At 39.4% G+C, this 16,158-nt stretch overlaps 1 protein-coding gene across 14 annotated transcripts in view; it reads right to left on the bottom strand.

The window, feature by feature from the left end:
- Positions 1-16,158, bottom strand: part of WNK2 (WNK lysine deficient protein kinase 2) — a 168,758-nt gene that overhangs the window by 28,700 nt on the left and 123,900 nt on the right. For 8 of the 14 annotated variants that reach the window (XM_078385345.1, XM_078385347.1, XM_020803660.3 and 5 more), the window contains 4 exons: positions 10,379-10,594; positions 9,341-9,439; positions 3,113-3,157; positions 893-1,152 (listed from right to left, as the gene is read on the bottom strand). In XM_078385345.1, the coding sequence (XP_078241471.1) occupies positions 893-1,152; positions 3,113-3,157; positions 9,341-9,439; positions 10,379-10,594 (620 nt within the window). Of the gene's footprint in view, positions 1-402; positions 1,153-3,112; positions 3,158-8,754; positions 9,440-10,378; positions 10,595-16,158 lie in introns of those variants that run through there. The other 6 variants (XM_078385348.1, XM_078385350.1, XR_013541698.1 and 3 more) reach the window with 5 other exon arrangements.

The raw sequence follows: 16,158 nt of genomic DNA, 5'->3' as shown, positions 1-16,158 counted from the left end.
ACCTGGTTCAAATCTCTGTTTGACCATGGGAACTCACTGAGACTGGTCATGATTCTAACCATTCCTTGAACATCTCACATACCTTAAAAACTCTAGTGGGGTGGCGATAAGTTGGAAGGGACAAGACGGCACATAAGGATATGTGGATATGTGTTTGGGGTTGGTTTTTTTTTTTTTTTTTTGCATTTTCTACTACTTGTTGAGGCTAATTGCTTGTGGCACTGAAAATGGGTGACAATGGTGATGGCTGCATGGTATGGAGATGACAGTGTCTCTCTTTCATTTTAAGCTACACTGCAATCATTACATTAAGCTTTTTGTTTCTCTGTGAGGCTTACAAAAATGGAAATTAGGTTACAATCCTATACACACGTCTCTGGTAATAACTCCTATTGAATCTGGTGGGGCTCACTTCTGGGTGGGCATGTATAGGACTGCACTGCCACCTCCCGTATCTCCCTTTTAAATCTGGAGGACTGGCATGATCTCTCACAGAAGAACAGGGGAAAAAACCACAAAAAAAAAAAACCTGATACCAGCAAACCAACCACTGGAAGATAGTGATGACACACTGGAAAAGAACATATAATAAATGTCAGCAATGTCATTTTAAATGTTTTTAAGACAAGCAACATTTGTTTACCAATGAATATATTGCTTTGTATCCACTGTTACTACAACTCTCAATTTGTAAAAAGTTATATATACCATACATAGTCAAAATCAAGTCCAAATAGACAAACATTCTTAAGCCACTTTTAATAGTGAATGAAGTGAAATGGATATTTATATGGGATATGCTCTTTTTAAGCTTATGTCCTCCAAACATCAGTTGTGCAATGGCTTTCAGACACAAAGTAAAATGTAACACTCTTCAAGGAGTGCCACTTACTCCACTTGTCTCATTCTGTGTCTGCGCGGGATTAGCCTTTGGCTCCATGTCTTGCCGTTTTTGGTTCTGCTTAAGTTGGTTTAAAGATGGTTTTGCCTGTACAGCTCCCACAGTTTTGCTTGTCCATTGATCCACCAGTTTGTGGAGATCGTCTGTGAAAGTTCCTTTCTTATTGTTACTGTTGTTGGCTTGTACTTGAACCTGTAGTGTTGTTTGTGGAAGAGGGTCCGGATATGCTACGAGACTGTTTGTTGAGGATCCTAAGATCACAGAAAAATATGAGTCAGCTGTGCACATCGGCAATACCACATTTATTCACCTCCTGTAACATTCATACCATTTCACATTTCCAAAACCACAACTATCTGTTTTCCATTCAGCTGCTCCTTCAGAAGAACATTTTTGCTTCAAAAATAGTCTAAGAAGTCAAATGCATTCCAATTTCTAGGAAAAATTCACAAGACTGCATTGGAAATGCACTGCTCCCATATAGAGAAAATATCAGATGTGCGTCTATATGAATGCACTGGAATTTAGCTAAAACCAAACCGAAACAGAAAAGCAAAGATAGAAAACCACAAGATGAAACAGATCTCAGGGACATATTATTTGTTCTATTATTTGTTCTTTGCACTGGTTTCTATATTGACTCAGGATGCATACCATTTGGGTTAAGGTATACTGTCCTACACAGTTGGACCTGGGAAAATATACTCTGAAGTAATGAAGACTGACTAGTTATGCATAGGATTGTGCCTTTCATTTTCTGGATTTTGAATACTGGATTTGGGATTTCAAGATTTCTCATCTAATACTATCATGTGAATCAACCTGAACATGGGGAGTTTAATTTTGTCTAAGTGCAATTTAGGGTGCTGAAGTTACGTTATTACTGTGTAGAAGTCTGATTCTTCATAATAATAACTGTGTGAGCTCAAGACAATTCTGACTTACAGGGATCCTTTCTGGAGTTTTCCAGGTGGAAGATACTCAGAAGTGGTTTACTATTTCCTTCTTCTGGGGGGGGGGGGGCATTTCTGGGACTGTGCAGCTTGCCCAGGATTATACAGGCTGACGCTACTTCTGGGAAGCTCAGTGTTGAATCACAGTCCTAACCTCTGGCTCCACAGCCAAATAACCAACTCACTGAGCTATCCAGCCATCATAATAAAGCCTAAACGAAGCAAGGTGAACACATCAATGTAACCATGAAAACCTGCTCCGCAGAAATCCCATTCTCAGCCTTTATACTCTCACAAATGTGAAATAAAAGATTTCATACAACAATTTTGGAAGAAAAAGGAATTACAGCCACCACCAGGAGTAATGAATTAAATGGCCATGACTTGGATCATTGGTGAAATAATGTTTGAATGCATCCAGTCTATGGTTATTATGGGAATATTAATTACAGTATTCTAAGTTGGATGGCTAATGCTGAAGTAATTATTTCCAGCATACTATAGTCAAAGTGATGAAATCAATACTTAACATAGATTGAAATATAGCAATATGAATCTATTGCTCAATATGAAGTGAAGTCTTTTTTTTACAAAATGTTTGAAAACTATTTTCTAAGACTGAAATTTGAAGCAAAAAAGTTCAAAGCTGTAGTGAAATTACATTTAGCCAGTGTACAAAATCATAATTTCAAAGATAATGATGCGCACTGTGAATACATATATGAGTGATTCTTCTCTGTTCACTCACACCTTCATTTTGAAACCTATCATGTACCCAACGTGTGTGGATTCTTACGCTCCTTAAAGAAACAACAGAAAAACCCAGTGAAACAGTAAGTGTTGTTTTCTCCACCCACCCCCATTAAACCTCAACAACTATTCAGTACTACACACATCTCAACAGGTGTGAGGAAGTGTTAAGCTGTATTAGCCAATCAGTAGCAAAACAGCACTGTAAGGAAGCAGTGTCAATTAAAATATTAGGTAAGCTGACAAATCAGCTTTGTCTCATAAACACACACGGACATACTGAAATTACAATGATCTTGCAACAGGCATGCATCCAAAAGGCAGCACCATCATGCAAAGCTACCAAAGAGATACCTGCTCTTTAATTCATATGCAGCCTACTTTAAATGCCAGAACTAATGCAGTGTCTCCTGTTTAAACAAACCACTACATTACATTTAAATAAAGCAGCCCATGCTCAGAAAGAAACACCGAAAAGCCAAAAAACAAAAGAGAGAGGGATAGTTACTACTACTGTGATCTTTGCCTAGACATAGTCGTTTCAAGGTGGACCCTACAAGGTAAAATGATACAAGACATACAGAGTTAGGCAAGACTAAAAAGGGGGGAAAGAAAAAAAAGATCTGATGGAAAATCTTCTGCATTTTTAAACAATGAAAAAGTAATCATTATGCAAGAAGGAACAGACAGAAAGTCAGCAGTTCAGAGTGAAAATTAGAAATAATTGGGCAGCTCAAAACCTAAAGAAATTTTCTTCAATAATAATAAATGTTGTCTGGGACCTTCCGTGTTTAATAAATGTGAAGATTCATTTGTAAAAATCAACACTGGTTTTAATTTCCATTCTATTTGTGCTGCAAACTATGTCTTCATCTGGCAAGTCAATCAGTGGTACAAATAATGTAAAAAACAGGCAAAAACCAGATTGACTGAGGAAGTTATCACATATACTGTGTATTACAACTGAAGACTGAAGACTTTAATCTCCATAATATCTTTAGAATTCATATAGATGGTGATAGCTCAACAGAACATGGGCTCTAGGGGTATTTCAACTCTCTTAACAGATTGCTACCTAGTAAGATATTAGAAAATTAATTAAGTGATACACTTCTCATATACCATAATATATTAAATACTGGCTGAAGTCTTCTTGCTGTGTTACACAGGTGGAAGACAAAAGGCATAACGTCCACTCACTTCTAGCCAGCAATTAAGGAGTTGCTGCTGCAATTCTTGGGTATGTGTGTGCTGGCTTAGTACGCACTCGAGAATCCCATTAGGAACTCATTAATTGCCAGTTGGAAGTGAATCAACGTTACATCTTTTGCCTTCCGCCTATGTAACAAAGCAACAAGATTTCAGCCTCTAACTCTTTCAAGAAAGGACATATGTGAACTATACTATCTTATTTTTTAAAAAAAATCAGTTTTGACCAAAATATGTCAAATAGAATATTTATTGGTTGTTTTAGGTTTTTCAGGCTGTTTGGCCATGTTCTGAAGGGTTTTTCTTCCTAACGTTCGCCAGCTTCTGTGGACGGCATCTTCAGAGGACTGAGTTAGACAGAGTTGTAGCTCCTGTCCTCTGAAGATGCCAGCCACAGAGACTGGCGAAAAGTTAATGAAGAAAAATCTTCATAACAGGGCCAAACAGCCCCCAAAAAACCCTACAACCACCATTGGGTCCTGGCTGTGCAAGCCTTCGAGGAGCATATTTGTTATTCTTCATATCTGCATAACATCAGAATATGGCAAGCCTTGACAGTTAAAAAAATAGAATTAAAACTACCATGATGCTATTCACTAGCATGAGTTTAAGTCTTACTATTCTTGCTGATCCCTCAGGATGATGAACAGCCCTACCTTGCTTCACTATGCCTCACCCTCTCAAAAAGTAGGGAGAGGCATTTAATGAATGTTTCCCTTGGCAATATTGACATTTAATCAGCATTTTGTTAAACATCATGAAGCAGCTCAAGCAAATGGGAACAGTGGACTCCATGTGCTGGTGCATACAAATAAGACATTTTGTTTAGTGCCTGAAAAATAAACCCAGGCTATAGATTACTATATATCTGTTGATATGGCACATAAAATAGCATTGAAATGTTCCAGGAATATAAACAGTATCATCAATAATAAAACAGCAAAGTATTAAGAAGTAGTGTAAAATATCAGAGTCCAAAGAATTTCCATATTATGGCCAGGAATAAGGACTTGCTAAGGTCAAGTGGGACTTAAGTCACACAGGTGACTCAACTCAGGTTTTTTATAATGACTCAGATTCAACTTGTGACTTGGAAACACCTCCCCCCTTTTCTCTGGGGGAAAAAAGCTTGTTTTTAATAGGGACTTGGGACTCGGTATCAAAGACCCAGACTTGGTACCAAAGACTTGGATTTGCCAACATTCCTGATTATGGTCCTAGTTAGAGGCAATCTCTACCCTTCCACAATCCATCTCCGGGAAAAGGGAGGTTTTCATAATCATGTGATGGATTTATCACATCAAAATAACTACAACAGAAACTGGGCTAGCCGTTAACTTCTTCTAGAAGTGATGGGGATTTTCTGGGAAGTACCACCTGAACAGTCTGATTATGACTGGGACTTTCTAAAACATGGCCCTTTCACACATGGGTTCAAGTAAATAATAGGATAATAGTTTTACTCATTGAAGGCACGTGTGTGTGTGTGTGTGTGTGTGTGTGTGTGCGTGTGTGTGCGTGTGTGTGTGAGAGAGAGAGACTACTTATTAGCCTCCCTTAGACAAGATAAAAATTATTCTTGCCTATACATCAACTCAGTTGAGAGATAGCTGCATGTTACTACAATCTAGTTATGTGCTGTCAAGTTGCCTCCATTCATGGGGTGACCCTATGAATGAGCCTTCTCCTCAACAGCCCTACTCAGCTCTTGTAAACACAAGCTGGTGCCTCCCTTAATGGGGTCAATCCATCTCATATTTGATCTTCCTCTTTTCCTGCTGCCTTCAACTTTTCCCAGCATTACTCTGTTTTACCGAGAATCTTGGCTCCTCATCATGTGCCCAAATTAGAACAGCCTCAGGTTCATCATTTTTGCCTTCAGAGAAAGTTCAGGCTTGATTTGATCTAGAACCTACTCATTTGTCTTTCTAGCAGTTCAGTGTATCCACAAAACTCTTCTACAGCACTTTAATTCAAAATAATTATTTTTTCCCCGTCAGCTTTCTTTACTGTCCGGCTCTCACACCCATACATAAAGAACAGCAATACCAGATTGTGGATGATCTTGTTCTTGGTCTCCAGTGGCACATCCTCTTAAACTTGGTGATCTTTTCTAATTTCTTTCATTGTTGCCCTTCTGAGTCTCAGCTTTCTTCTGTGTGGTGTGTGTGTGTGGGTTTTTTTTTTTTTTTTTTTTGCTACAGTCTCTATTTGGATTGGTGATTTAACCAAGTTATACAAAATCTTTCACTATTTCAATTTCTTCACTATCAACATTCAGGTTGTGTAGTTCTTCTGTAGTCATGATTTTTGTCTTCTTAATGTTCAGCTGCAGTCCTGCTTTGGCACTTTCACTAAGTCATTTCAACTCATTGCTGCTTCTGCCAATAAGATGGTATCACCTGCATATCTTAAATTACTAATGTTTCTTCCCCCAATTTTCACTTTTCCTTCATCTTAATCTAGTCTGGCTTTCTGCATGATATGTTCTGTGTACAGAGTGAACAGATAAGGGGATTGCACCCTTGTCTGACACCTTTACCTATTAAAAACCATTCTGTCTCCCTATATTCTTCCTAACAATCACTTCTTGTCCCCAGTACAGATTACACATCAGGACAATCATCAGGTATCACTGAGACACATTCATTTCTTTCAAAACAACCCAAGGTTTCTTATGAAACACACACACTTAGGGCTTTGCTCTTATCTATAACATATGGACTGGCCTTCTGAAATATTCTGATGTGTTCCAAGAAGCAGTCAATATTTGCAATATGATCTCAAGTGCCTTTTCCAAATCCAGCTGGAACATCACACATTTCTTGCTTCATATACAGTAAAAGTTACTACACGTCTTGGTATCTCCTTTTTTGGGGATTGGAATATATATTGCATGTTTCCAGTCTGTGGACCATTGTTTTGTTTGACGTATTTGTTGGCATATTCTTGTTAGGATTTTGACAGATTCTTTCTTTGTGGCTTGAAATAATTCTATTGGTATTCCATCTATCCCTGATGATTTACTTCTTCCCAGTACTTTCAAATTAGTTTCACTTCACTTTCTAGAACTGCAGATTCTTCATCATAGGATTCCTCTTAAAAGGAGTATGTTATCCTTTTATCTCTTCTACACAGGGGAACTGCCTCTGGACAGCAGAATATGGCATAAGATTCTGTAAGATTTCATGAGATGGATTTCACAATATCTAATCCCTTTCCCACAAAGAACGGGATAAGATAATTGTTTTTTATTTAAAAGCTTAAATTCTCTGTTGTCTGATGTTGCACCTAAGAAGAAACATAGCCTGAAGCAAGATGACTGGCTAATAATATGAGAAATATTGGGGGGGGGCAGTCTATGAAAAATGCTGCATTTACATTTTTCAAAGTATTAAAAAAATTATGTAATGATTATTTTTGCTCTTTTTTCAAACAATCAAGGTTTGCAGAGTGTTGTTGAAGGTTGGTCTATAAATCCCCAAAACAAATGTAATAAACATATCAAATACACACATGACCCACTGTGCTGGGTTAGGTATTGTGATGATAATTTTACTCCCTTGTGTGATATATGCAACAAAATAAGGCTTTTATTTCTACACTAGAGGGCATGAAAATAAATTCTGAAATTAAAGTCTTGACAGCACGTCAGAATATATACATATACAATTCTGTGAAATACCATCTAACATTAGGCAAAAATATTTATAGGTGGGAAAGTTTTTACATAATATATGTAACATACCAGCTCCCTCCCTGTTTTTCAAACCAGATTATTAAGGCATAATCAATTAATAAATCACCCAGGAGGTTATTAATAAGAACTGAAAAGTTCATACAAGTAATTAAATTAGAGTCTCTGTTGACTTTGGTCATAATGTGACAGATCTAAAGAGCTCAACAAGACTACTACTTAAAATAAAATTTTTTTGTGTATAGCAATTATGTGAAAAAGCACTTTAGGCTACAGTAAAATGTAGTGTGACATCCAGATTGCTGGTAAGGATAAACTACATAAAATAGTCCAAAAAAGGTATCTCTAAATATTAAAACACTAGTGTTGGAAGTTTAATATAAATGCCTGCACAAAACTAACATGTACATCTGTCAGTCTTCAGCGTCCTTTTATAACCAATGGAATTTAGAAATAAGAAAGAGTTATTTGGAAAGCAAAGAGAATTTAGCATTTAGTCATCTTGTGCCTTTGATCAGTACCACCTTGATAATGACAAAAAATATGCATAGTTGATAATTCCAGTGGTAAGCTCTGGATACAAATGAGAATGAATACTGAATTAGCTGAATGTTTAGTGACAAAAAATCTTAGCCCTACATTTGCCATTACGTACAACTGTGGCCTTATAATGACTTTATCTCAGAATATATGTTGTTGTACAAGAAAATCTATTTGTCCCATAATAAAGAAGACCTAACAAAATAAATAAATGCATAAATAAAGTTTCTTTGAGAGTTTGTTGAACTGCCAATTAACAGGATCATGTAAATAAGAAAACATCTATTTGAATTTAGTTGCAATTCTTCAGATTTAACCTAGACTTTATACCAGTGAAGTATAAACCACTCTACTATAGAATCTGAAATTTTAACTATCCAAAATTTATTCTGTGCTTTGATGAACTGCTTGTTGACTTCATCTCTGAGGTCACATAAGGTCATAATAAAAATAAACTGAGTAAAATGCTCCAGCTAACTGAGATTACAGCAAAAGTTATATTGTGCATCATTCATAGCAAAGGAACCAGTTGCATTTAACAAAATTTACTTGAATAATCCAAAATATACAAGGTGGGGGCAAAAAAAAATTGCCTAGAAAAGATGATGTTAAAGACTAGCAGGAGCATTTCTCAGCATTTCCACATGCAAGGGGTAGGAAAAATAACAAATCACAAATAATAATAAAGTGGATATAAACAGTACTGTATATTGTTTGAATACAGCCCTTGTGCGGATGTTATACCCTTCAGTGACCTTCTAGATTTGTATCAGCTTGCTACATGCATCTCTTCATAGTCCAAACATGTGTGAAAGAGACCATTCATGTACAGAAGCTTGGGTTTCTTTTTGATATCGCTGGAATCAGGACAGCAGACAATTATAATTGCCACATTGCAAATTAAAAGTTACTTAAACGTAAAAAATTCACATAAAGATATGTCCAGGGTAAAATTTACTATGAGGCTATAGAATAAATTATGAGACCTTCCACACATGCTTTTGATACCCAGGCATGAGCCAAAAGCAGTGCACAAAAGCTTTCCATATGAACAAAAAGAAAGGGAAAAGAAAAATAAGTAGTGCCAATGGTGGTCAAATGAAAAAAAAAAACAAAGAAAAAGAAATCAAAGGGACTGTCTAAAAAAAGGGGGACTTCCTGCCAAGACTATTATGTGTTTATATAAATATATATGTATACATATATAAATATATACATGAAAATGAGTTTTGAAAAAGGGGCTCAAAAGAAAGATGGGCTGTGATAAAATACAAAAGAACAAATACAAACAGATGGACAAAGACACAGGTCCACTGAGGAATCTGGTACGAGGTTTGCTACTAGATTTATAGGTCACTCTCTCAGACGTTTGGTGGAAAACCGTCCAGCCTGCAAATGAATATAAAGGGAAGAAAACAAAGACACTTATAAAGTACAGATAGCTGTGAACAGTTGTCACCATCAGTCATATCAGCTTTGTTAGTTTATCATCCACATCTCCATTTTAGCCTTGCCAAAGAGGAATAAGTTCATTGGCTATATGCAAAAGAGATGCAAAAACAACGGCAGAAGGAAATAGATACTTCATAGGATTAGTTTGGCAGGACATGCAGAACTGAGTATGTTGTTTTTAATAATCATTGCACTTTGCAACACATCTTTGCAATTACTACTGTACTGTGATACACCTATTAAGCTATCGCTACTACTACTATATCAAGCTGTGTCTAGAATGCAACAGAACCACTAGTAAAGCCGGAAAACCATAAGAACTTTAAAGGTCATAGAAGCTTAACTATTCCCGAGTTACAGTTGTACGAGTCAATATGAAATAATGACTTATGAACAAAATTCTGCTTCGGTAGAAAAGGATTTGGACCTAAATGTATAAACCAAGAGAAAAAGTTTCAGTCTCCAAAGGGTTATTTCCCCAATTGTTACAAAAAAGGAGTAAAATTCCTTAACCATTCCTTAATAATATGACTTTTAAGGGATGCAGTACTGCCCTTTCTGTTCATACTCTGTCATTATAATATTGTTCAAAAAGCAAGATAGCAATTCAATGATCTACGACTTCCTTAATCAGTGAGGGCCATGATAGAATGGCCTTTATCATCACAATGGCACACTTCCTGTTCAAATCACACATTGTTTCAACTACCTTACAAAACAGATTAGGTGGGGAGTCACTCACTCAACCTAGTAAACTGAGCAAGTATTTGAAACCACAACTCCCATCTGTAAATGTAGCATGTGTTCATTTTCTGTGCTGAAATAACTACGGATTTCAACTTACAACAATGGACATTCCTAAATATATAGAATCACCTTGGCCAGAATTTCCATGGGCATCACCTCCTTCTGTAGCTAATCCAGAACAGATGTCAGAGGACAAGGAAGCCTTGACAGAGCATGGCTGTTGTGTCTGAACTGACTTTCCAAGTATGGCTGATGTGGATGAAGTCAGTGCTGTAGCTTCAGTAAAACCAGTCTTAGCTTTGACATTTTCTTTAGCAAGAGTGTCTTTGCAGTCTGATACATTGCCTAAACAGGATACATGAAAAAATCACCATGTGCAAAGGAATAACAAAAAACACAACTATTAATTCATTATTGTAAAGAGCTTCTTGAAAAACTGGAAGCTTTACATATGAAATATAATCAGCTGTAAATAGCAAACCAACTCTTCAGCACTGGAAGCATGAATGCCATTATAACATGAAACCAGCAGTAAACCTAGCTTTCTAATGTATAGCTTAGTGTGCTCACAGAGATTCAGCTGTCAACTCCAGAAAAGGATCTCAAGATTCAGAGAATTAGCATTTGGTTTTGAGTAACAGACTTCTCACATTTGAATCTTGTGATGTAGGTCCACCAGTGTTGTGAAAATTACATAAGCAACAGCGACTGATTGACCTAATTAAAGAGTTCATGCTTTGATTTCAGATTGTGCACAAACCATGCGCAATGGATTTTGATTTTGCTTTCCTCTCATGGAGCAACACAGCTGTATTTTTTAAAAAGAAAGGAGAACTTGCAGCCTGATTTTATTCAAGATTATTCAGGAATAAGCAGAACTGAATTAAAAATTCAAGGGGGGGTGTCTTACTATACATAGGATTAGAGACGTTAATCTACACACAGTCTGGGCATAATGCCCCGGACCATCCTAACAGATACTCATCTAATCCTCTCTTTAAAAATATCTAATAAAGAAGATACCATAAATTCCCTGGAAGACCTTGCTTCATTCCCCAACATTCTATGACTGAGTAACACTATAAGAAAGAAGAATAAGATAAAAGACAGAAATAAAACTACACTTCAGTTAGGCAGAAAGTAGAATTAAATGATCAAAAGAAATCTCTATTACTACAGTTGAACCTCTACTTAAGAACTTAATCCGTATTGGAATGGTGTTCTTAAGTTGAAACATTCTTAAGTCGAAGCAAAATTTCCCATAGGACTGCATTGAAAACCGATTAATCCGTTCCGGCTGTTTTTTGTTCTTATGTAGAGGCGCGTTTGTAAATTGAAGCATTCGTTCACATAGGAACGAATACAAAGCTGGTTAATCCGTCCTCTACCACCAGGGAGGAGAATATTTTTTAAAACCTAAGATGACCTAAGGTTTTTTTTTCGTTCTTATCTGGAGCTCCGATCTCAAGTAGAAGCAAAACTTAGCGAACAGAGTTGTTCTTAAGTTGGATCGTTCTTAAGTAGGGACGTTCTTAAGTAGAGGTTCCACTGTACTAATCTGGGGATGGGTCGGGAGGGGGGGGGGTCAAGGAAATAATTCCAGAAAAAAACTGAGCAGGTAAAAGCAATTTCATGAAATGGAATATCCAAACATGTACTGTAGGTACTCAAGACAGGTCATGTAAACAAATCAGTCATCTTCTCTGTGTCTTCTAACCAAAATGTTGTTCTATCATTTAGATGGGAATTAGCAAAGAATGAGAATTTAGCGTACTGTATAATTAACACTCATTTCATTATTTTATTCTGTGGACAAAAAAAAAGTGCATCAAGGTACAGACAGTGAAGCTTTCCTGCACTCATGAACTTTCTGATAGCAGCTATCCTGGAGATTTAAGGTAGCAGAAAGTTTAGGAAGGAGTTCCCTTATGCATAAAGAATTTATTCCCCCATGACCTTCAGAGGCAGCCATTTGGCAGCCATCTGCAGGCTGTGGTATCTTCCTAGCGATGGCCCCTTCCTTAGTTGGATGCATCAACTGTGACATGTTTTAGGTGCCTGTTAGACCCATCTTTTCACATTTTCTTCCTAAACTCATTGTGCTTCTGCTGTCATAGTTGAACATGGATTGTTCCATGTTTGTATTTTCAAATTTGTACTTTAATATGTTTTAATGGTTTTTAATTTTTTTTAATTTTTTTTACCCTGTGGTTTACTTCAATGTGTCATTTGGGACAGGAAGTATCAGAAACTGCTTTTATAACAATAACTATCTGAAGTTGGAAGGCACTGTATGCATCCAACACATTCCTCACATTCAGATTTTATTTTTCATTTATTCTTTCTCTCATTCCCAATTATTCCCTGAAAAAAAAAAAGAGAATCTGCCACAGAAGTTTGAACACTCTGTGGAACAGCAGGAGAGGAAGTGTTGGAGGCCGGAAAAGGAATTAGTAGAGATTGCCTCCCTAATAAAATGTGTCACCAAGATGGCTCTCCCCCCTCGCAGGGAGCAGGGACCTATTGTCATGGTCCGCCCTCGAAGGCTACTGGATCCGATTGGATTCCAGGATGCCAAGAGAGGAGTTACGGCTGACCTGGCTGGTGCTCCTGTCGAGGCACTGGTTGACGGCTGGTTCACCGCCGCGGCTAGTGCCGTAGACACGATCGCGCCTAAACGCCCTCTCCGCCGCAGAGATCGCCCGGCGCCCTGGTTTAACCAGGATCTCCGGGCGTCGAAGCGGGTCAGGAGACGGCTAGAGCGCAAATGGAGAAAGGACCCGACGGGTTTCAATCGTATAGCTGTTAAGGTCGCTACTAACCTTTACCAGGCTAAGGTAAAGGCTGCCAGTCGAACTTACCTCGCTAACCGGATAAGCGAGGCGTCTAACCAGCAGGCGGAATTATTCCGTATAGTACGCGACCTATCCGGAATTGGCCCGGGTGATAGGCCTCCCCCTAGTTTTACACCGGACCAATTTGCAGCATTTTTTAAATCTAAAGTGGAGGCCATCCGCCGGGACCTCGCTCCTTTTTTGAATACAGCGAGTCGAGTTGAGATGTCCAGCGCTCCGTCTTGTCCGGTGATTTTTGATACCTTTCAGCCTGTTTCGTCCGATACTGTCGCCAGGACGCTTGATCGCTGTCGTGCCACCACCTCCTCCTTGGATCCTTGCCCGGCCTGGCTAATCAAAGCAGCCAGGCCTTCAACAACGGAATGGGCTACTGTAATAATTAATCGGTCTTTCCTTGAGGGCAGATTTCCCTCTGCCCTCAAGGAAACACTCATTAGGCCCATTAGAAAGAAACCTAGTTTGGCGGCGGACGAAATTGGCAATTATAGGCCCGTCGCCAATGTTTCTTTCTTAAGCAAGGTAGTCGAGAGGGTGGTGGCTGATCAGCTTCAGGCGTTCCTGGATGAAACAGATGCCCTGGATCCATTCCAGTCGGGCTTCAGGCCGCGCCACGGAACAGAAACGGCATTGGTCGCCCTGTGTGATGACCTATTGAGGGAGGCCGACAGGGGCAAAATGTCTCTGCTGGTCCTCCTCGATATCTCAGCGGCCTTTGATACCATTGACCACGGTATCCTCCTGGGGAGGCTCACCGAGTTGGGAATAGGTGGCCAGGCTTTCGCCTGGCTCCGTTCCTTCTTGGAGGACCGCCCCCAGAGAGTACAGCTTGGGGAGAATGTCTCGGCCCCGTGGAGCCTCAATTGTGGGGTCCCACAGGGGTCGATCATCTCCCCAATGCTGTTTAACATCTATATGAGGCCGCTGGGGCGGGTCATCAGGGGGTGTGGAGCGATGTGCCATCAATATGCGGATGACACGCAGCTCTACATCTCCTTTTTTCCAACTGCAGGAGATGCCGTTCTGTCCCTTCAGCGTTGCCTGGGGACCGTATTGGAATGGATGCAGGAGAACGGGCTGAGGCTGAACCCGGACAAGACGGAGGTACTAAGGGTGGGCGCTCCCACAGTTGGGGACTTGGGAAACTCCCTCACTTTTGGGGGTGTGACTCTGCCCGCCAGGGATGGGGTCCGCAGCTTGGGGATCCATCTGGACCCGGAGCTCACTATGGAATCTCAGGTGGCGTCTGTGGTCCGTACCGCTTTTTTCCATCTTAGGCGGATAGCCCAGCTGCGACCCTACCTTGATGTGGGGGCGCTTACTACCTTGGTGCATGCGCTCGTAATCTCAAGATTAGACCACTGTAATGCGCTCTACGTGGGGCTACCTTTGAGGTTGCTGCGGAAACTACAGGTGGTGCAGAATGCTGCGGCCAGATTACTTAGTGGAGTGAGAAGATTCCAGCATATCTCGCCCACTCTGGCCGCACTGCATTGGCTGCCCATCCGATTCCGCATCGACTTCAAAGTGTTGATGCTTACCTATAAAGCCCTAAACGGTTTAGGACCTCGATACTTGGTGGAACGCCTTCTCCCACCAAGATCTACCCGTGTCACTCGTGCGAGCCAGGAGGTGAGGCTGAGGAGCCTAACGCCGAGAGAGGCCCGGAAGGAGAAGACCAGAAATCGGGCCTTCTCGGCGGTGGCTCCTCGTCTCTGGAACAACTTACCTCCTGAGATTCGCGTGGCTCCCTCGCTGGACATTTTTAAGAAACAACTAAAAACATTGATGTATAGGCAGGCTTTCCCAACAGAAAACTCCTGACGATTTTTCTTTTCTTATATCTTTCTTTGATTTCTATCTTAGTCTAGGTGCAATGTTTTAAAATTATATTGTTTCTTTTATTGTAAGCCGCCTAGAGTGGGCTAATATGTCCAGATAGGCGGGATAGAAATAAAATAAATAAATAAATAAATAAATTCTTCCACAGGTGAGAATATTCTGAATGAAGCTTCGGGAAGGACCAGTCAAGGTGAAAGCTTGACTGAAAGCTGTGTCTGGAAAAATGCAGAATGGAAGATAGATAAAAGAGAAGAGGGTGACAAAAGCAACATCGTTCAGTATCACTTCTTTAATGTCGTGGTTTTACTGATTATCCAGTGACAAAAGCCACAGGCTTGTCAGTTGTGATACTGCTGCACATGCTGTGCAAAACCTCTTATGACAATATGTTTTGGATGCAGAAATGAAAAAGAAAATCCTCACTGAAATGGAGGGAAAAGGCTACTACATTCTCCTTGCTAAAACTGAGAAGTTGCCTTCCCGATTCAGTGCTTAACCTCCACTCATAGAAGGGTAGAATCCAGTGTAATTTGGAGGGGATGATTGAGTGCACAATGTTAGTCAGTATATCAGGCTTTAGTAGCCTTAAAGTGTGATTGCATGGGGCTATTCCATCTTATGTCTAATTATGTCCAAGGTTCCTTGGACAACTTATTACTTGTGCTCAGATAACAGTTTGATGATAGTGTGTGCTTTTTATCCAGGTCATCGCTGCATGGATCATGTCAGAGAGATATTACTTTTAAATCCATGTCTTTTCACTTGACATGGTAGACTTGTATGCTGTGGCAGGGAGAGAGGAATGTTAGGTTTGTTTCCATGAGTTCTCCTTTTCTTCTAAAATATATTCTGTCCCATTTCCCCAAAAGAAGATTAAAAAAACTGAACCGGTGAATGAAGATGCTAGCAGGCCATGTGGGAGTGACCAAATTAAATTGGTTTGGAATATGTAGCGGTGTCCCTTTTTTTGGACTATGGGCCTAACAAAAACATGAATAGCAGCCCTTTCTTCTAAGGGCACACAATAGGTGGTAGGTGACATGTACTATTGTAGTCATGTACACATATACTGTGCTCATGTACACAGACAGAAAAGTAAAGTCAACTGCTTGCATTTTAAAACAAGGCTTTAAAAGGTATTTCAGTATGGTGTTACCATCGTGGTACTTTATGACAGCTTAATCAATAGAAAAATATGACGATACAACTGAATCC

This window comes from Pogona vitticeps, chromosome 2 (assembly GCF_051106095.1).
Source record: "Pogona vitticeps strain Pit_001003342236 chromosome 2, PviZW2.1, whole genome shotgun sequence".
Taxonomy (NCBI): Eukaryota; Metazoa; Chordata; class Lepidosauria; order Squamata; family Agamidae; genus Pogona; species Pogona vitticeps.
This window is presented reverse-complemented; position numbering and strand designations above follow the sequence as displayed.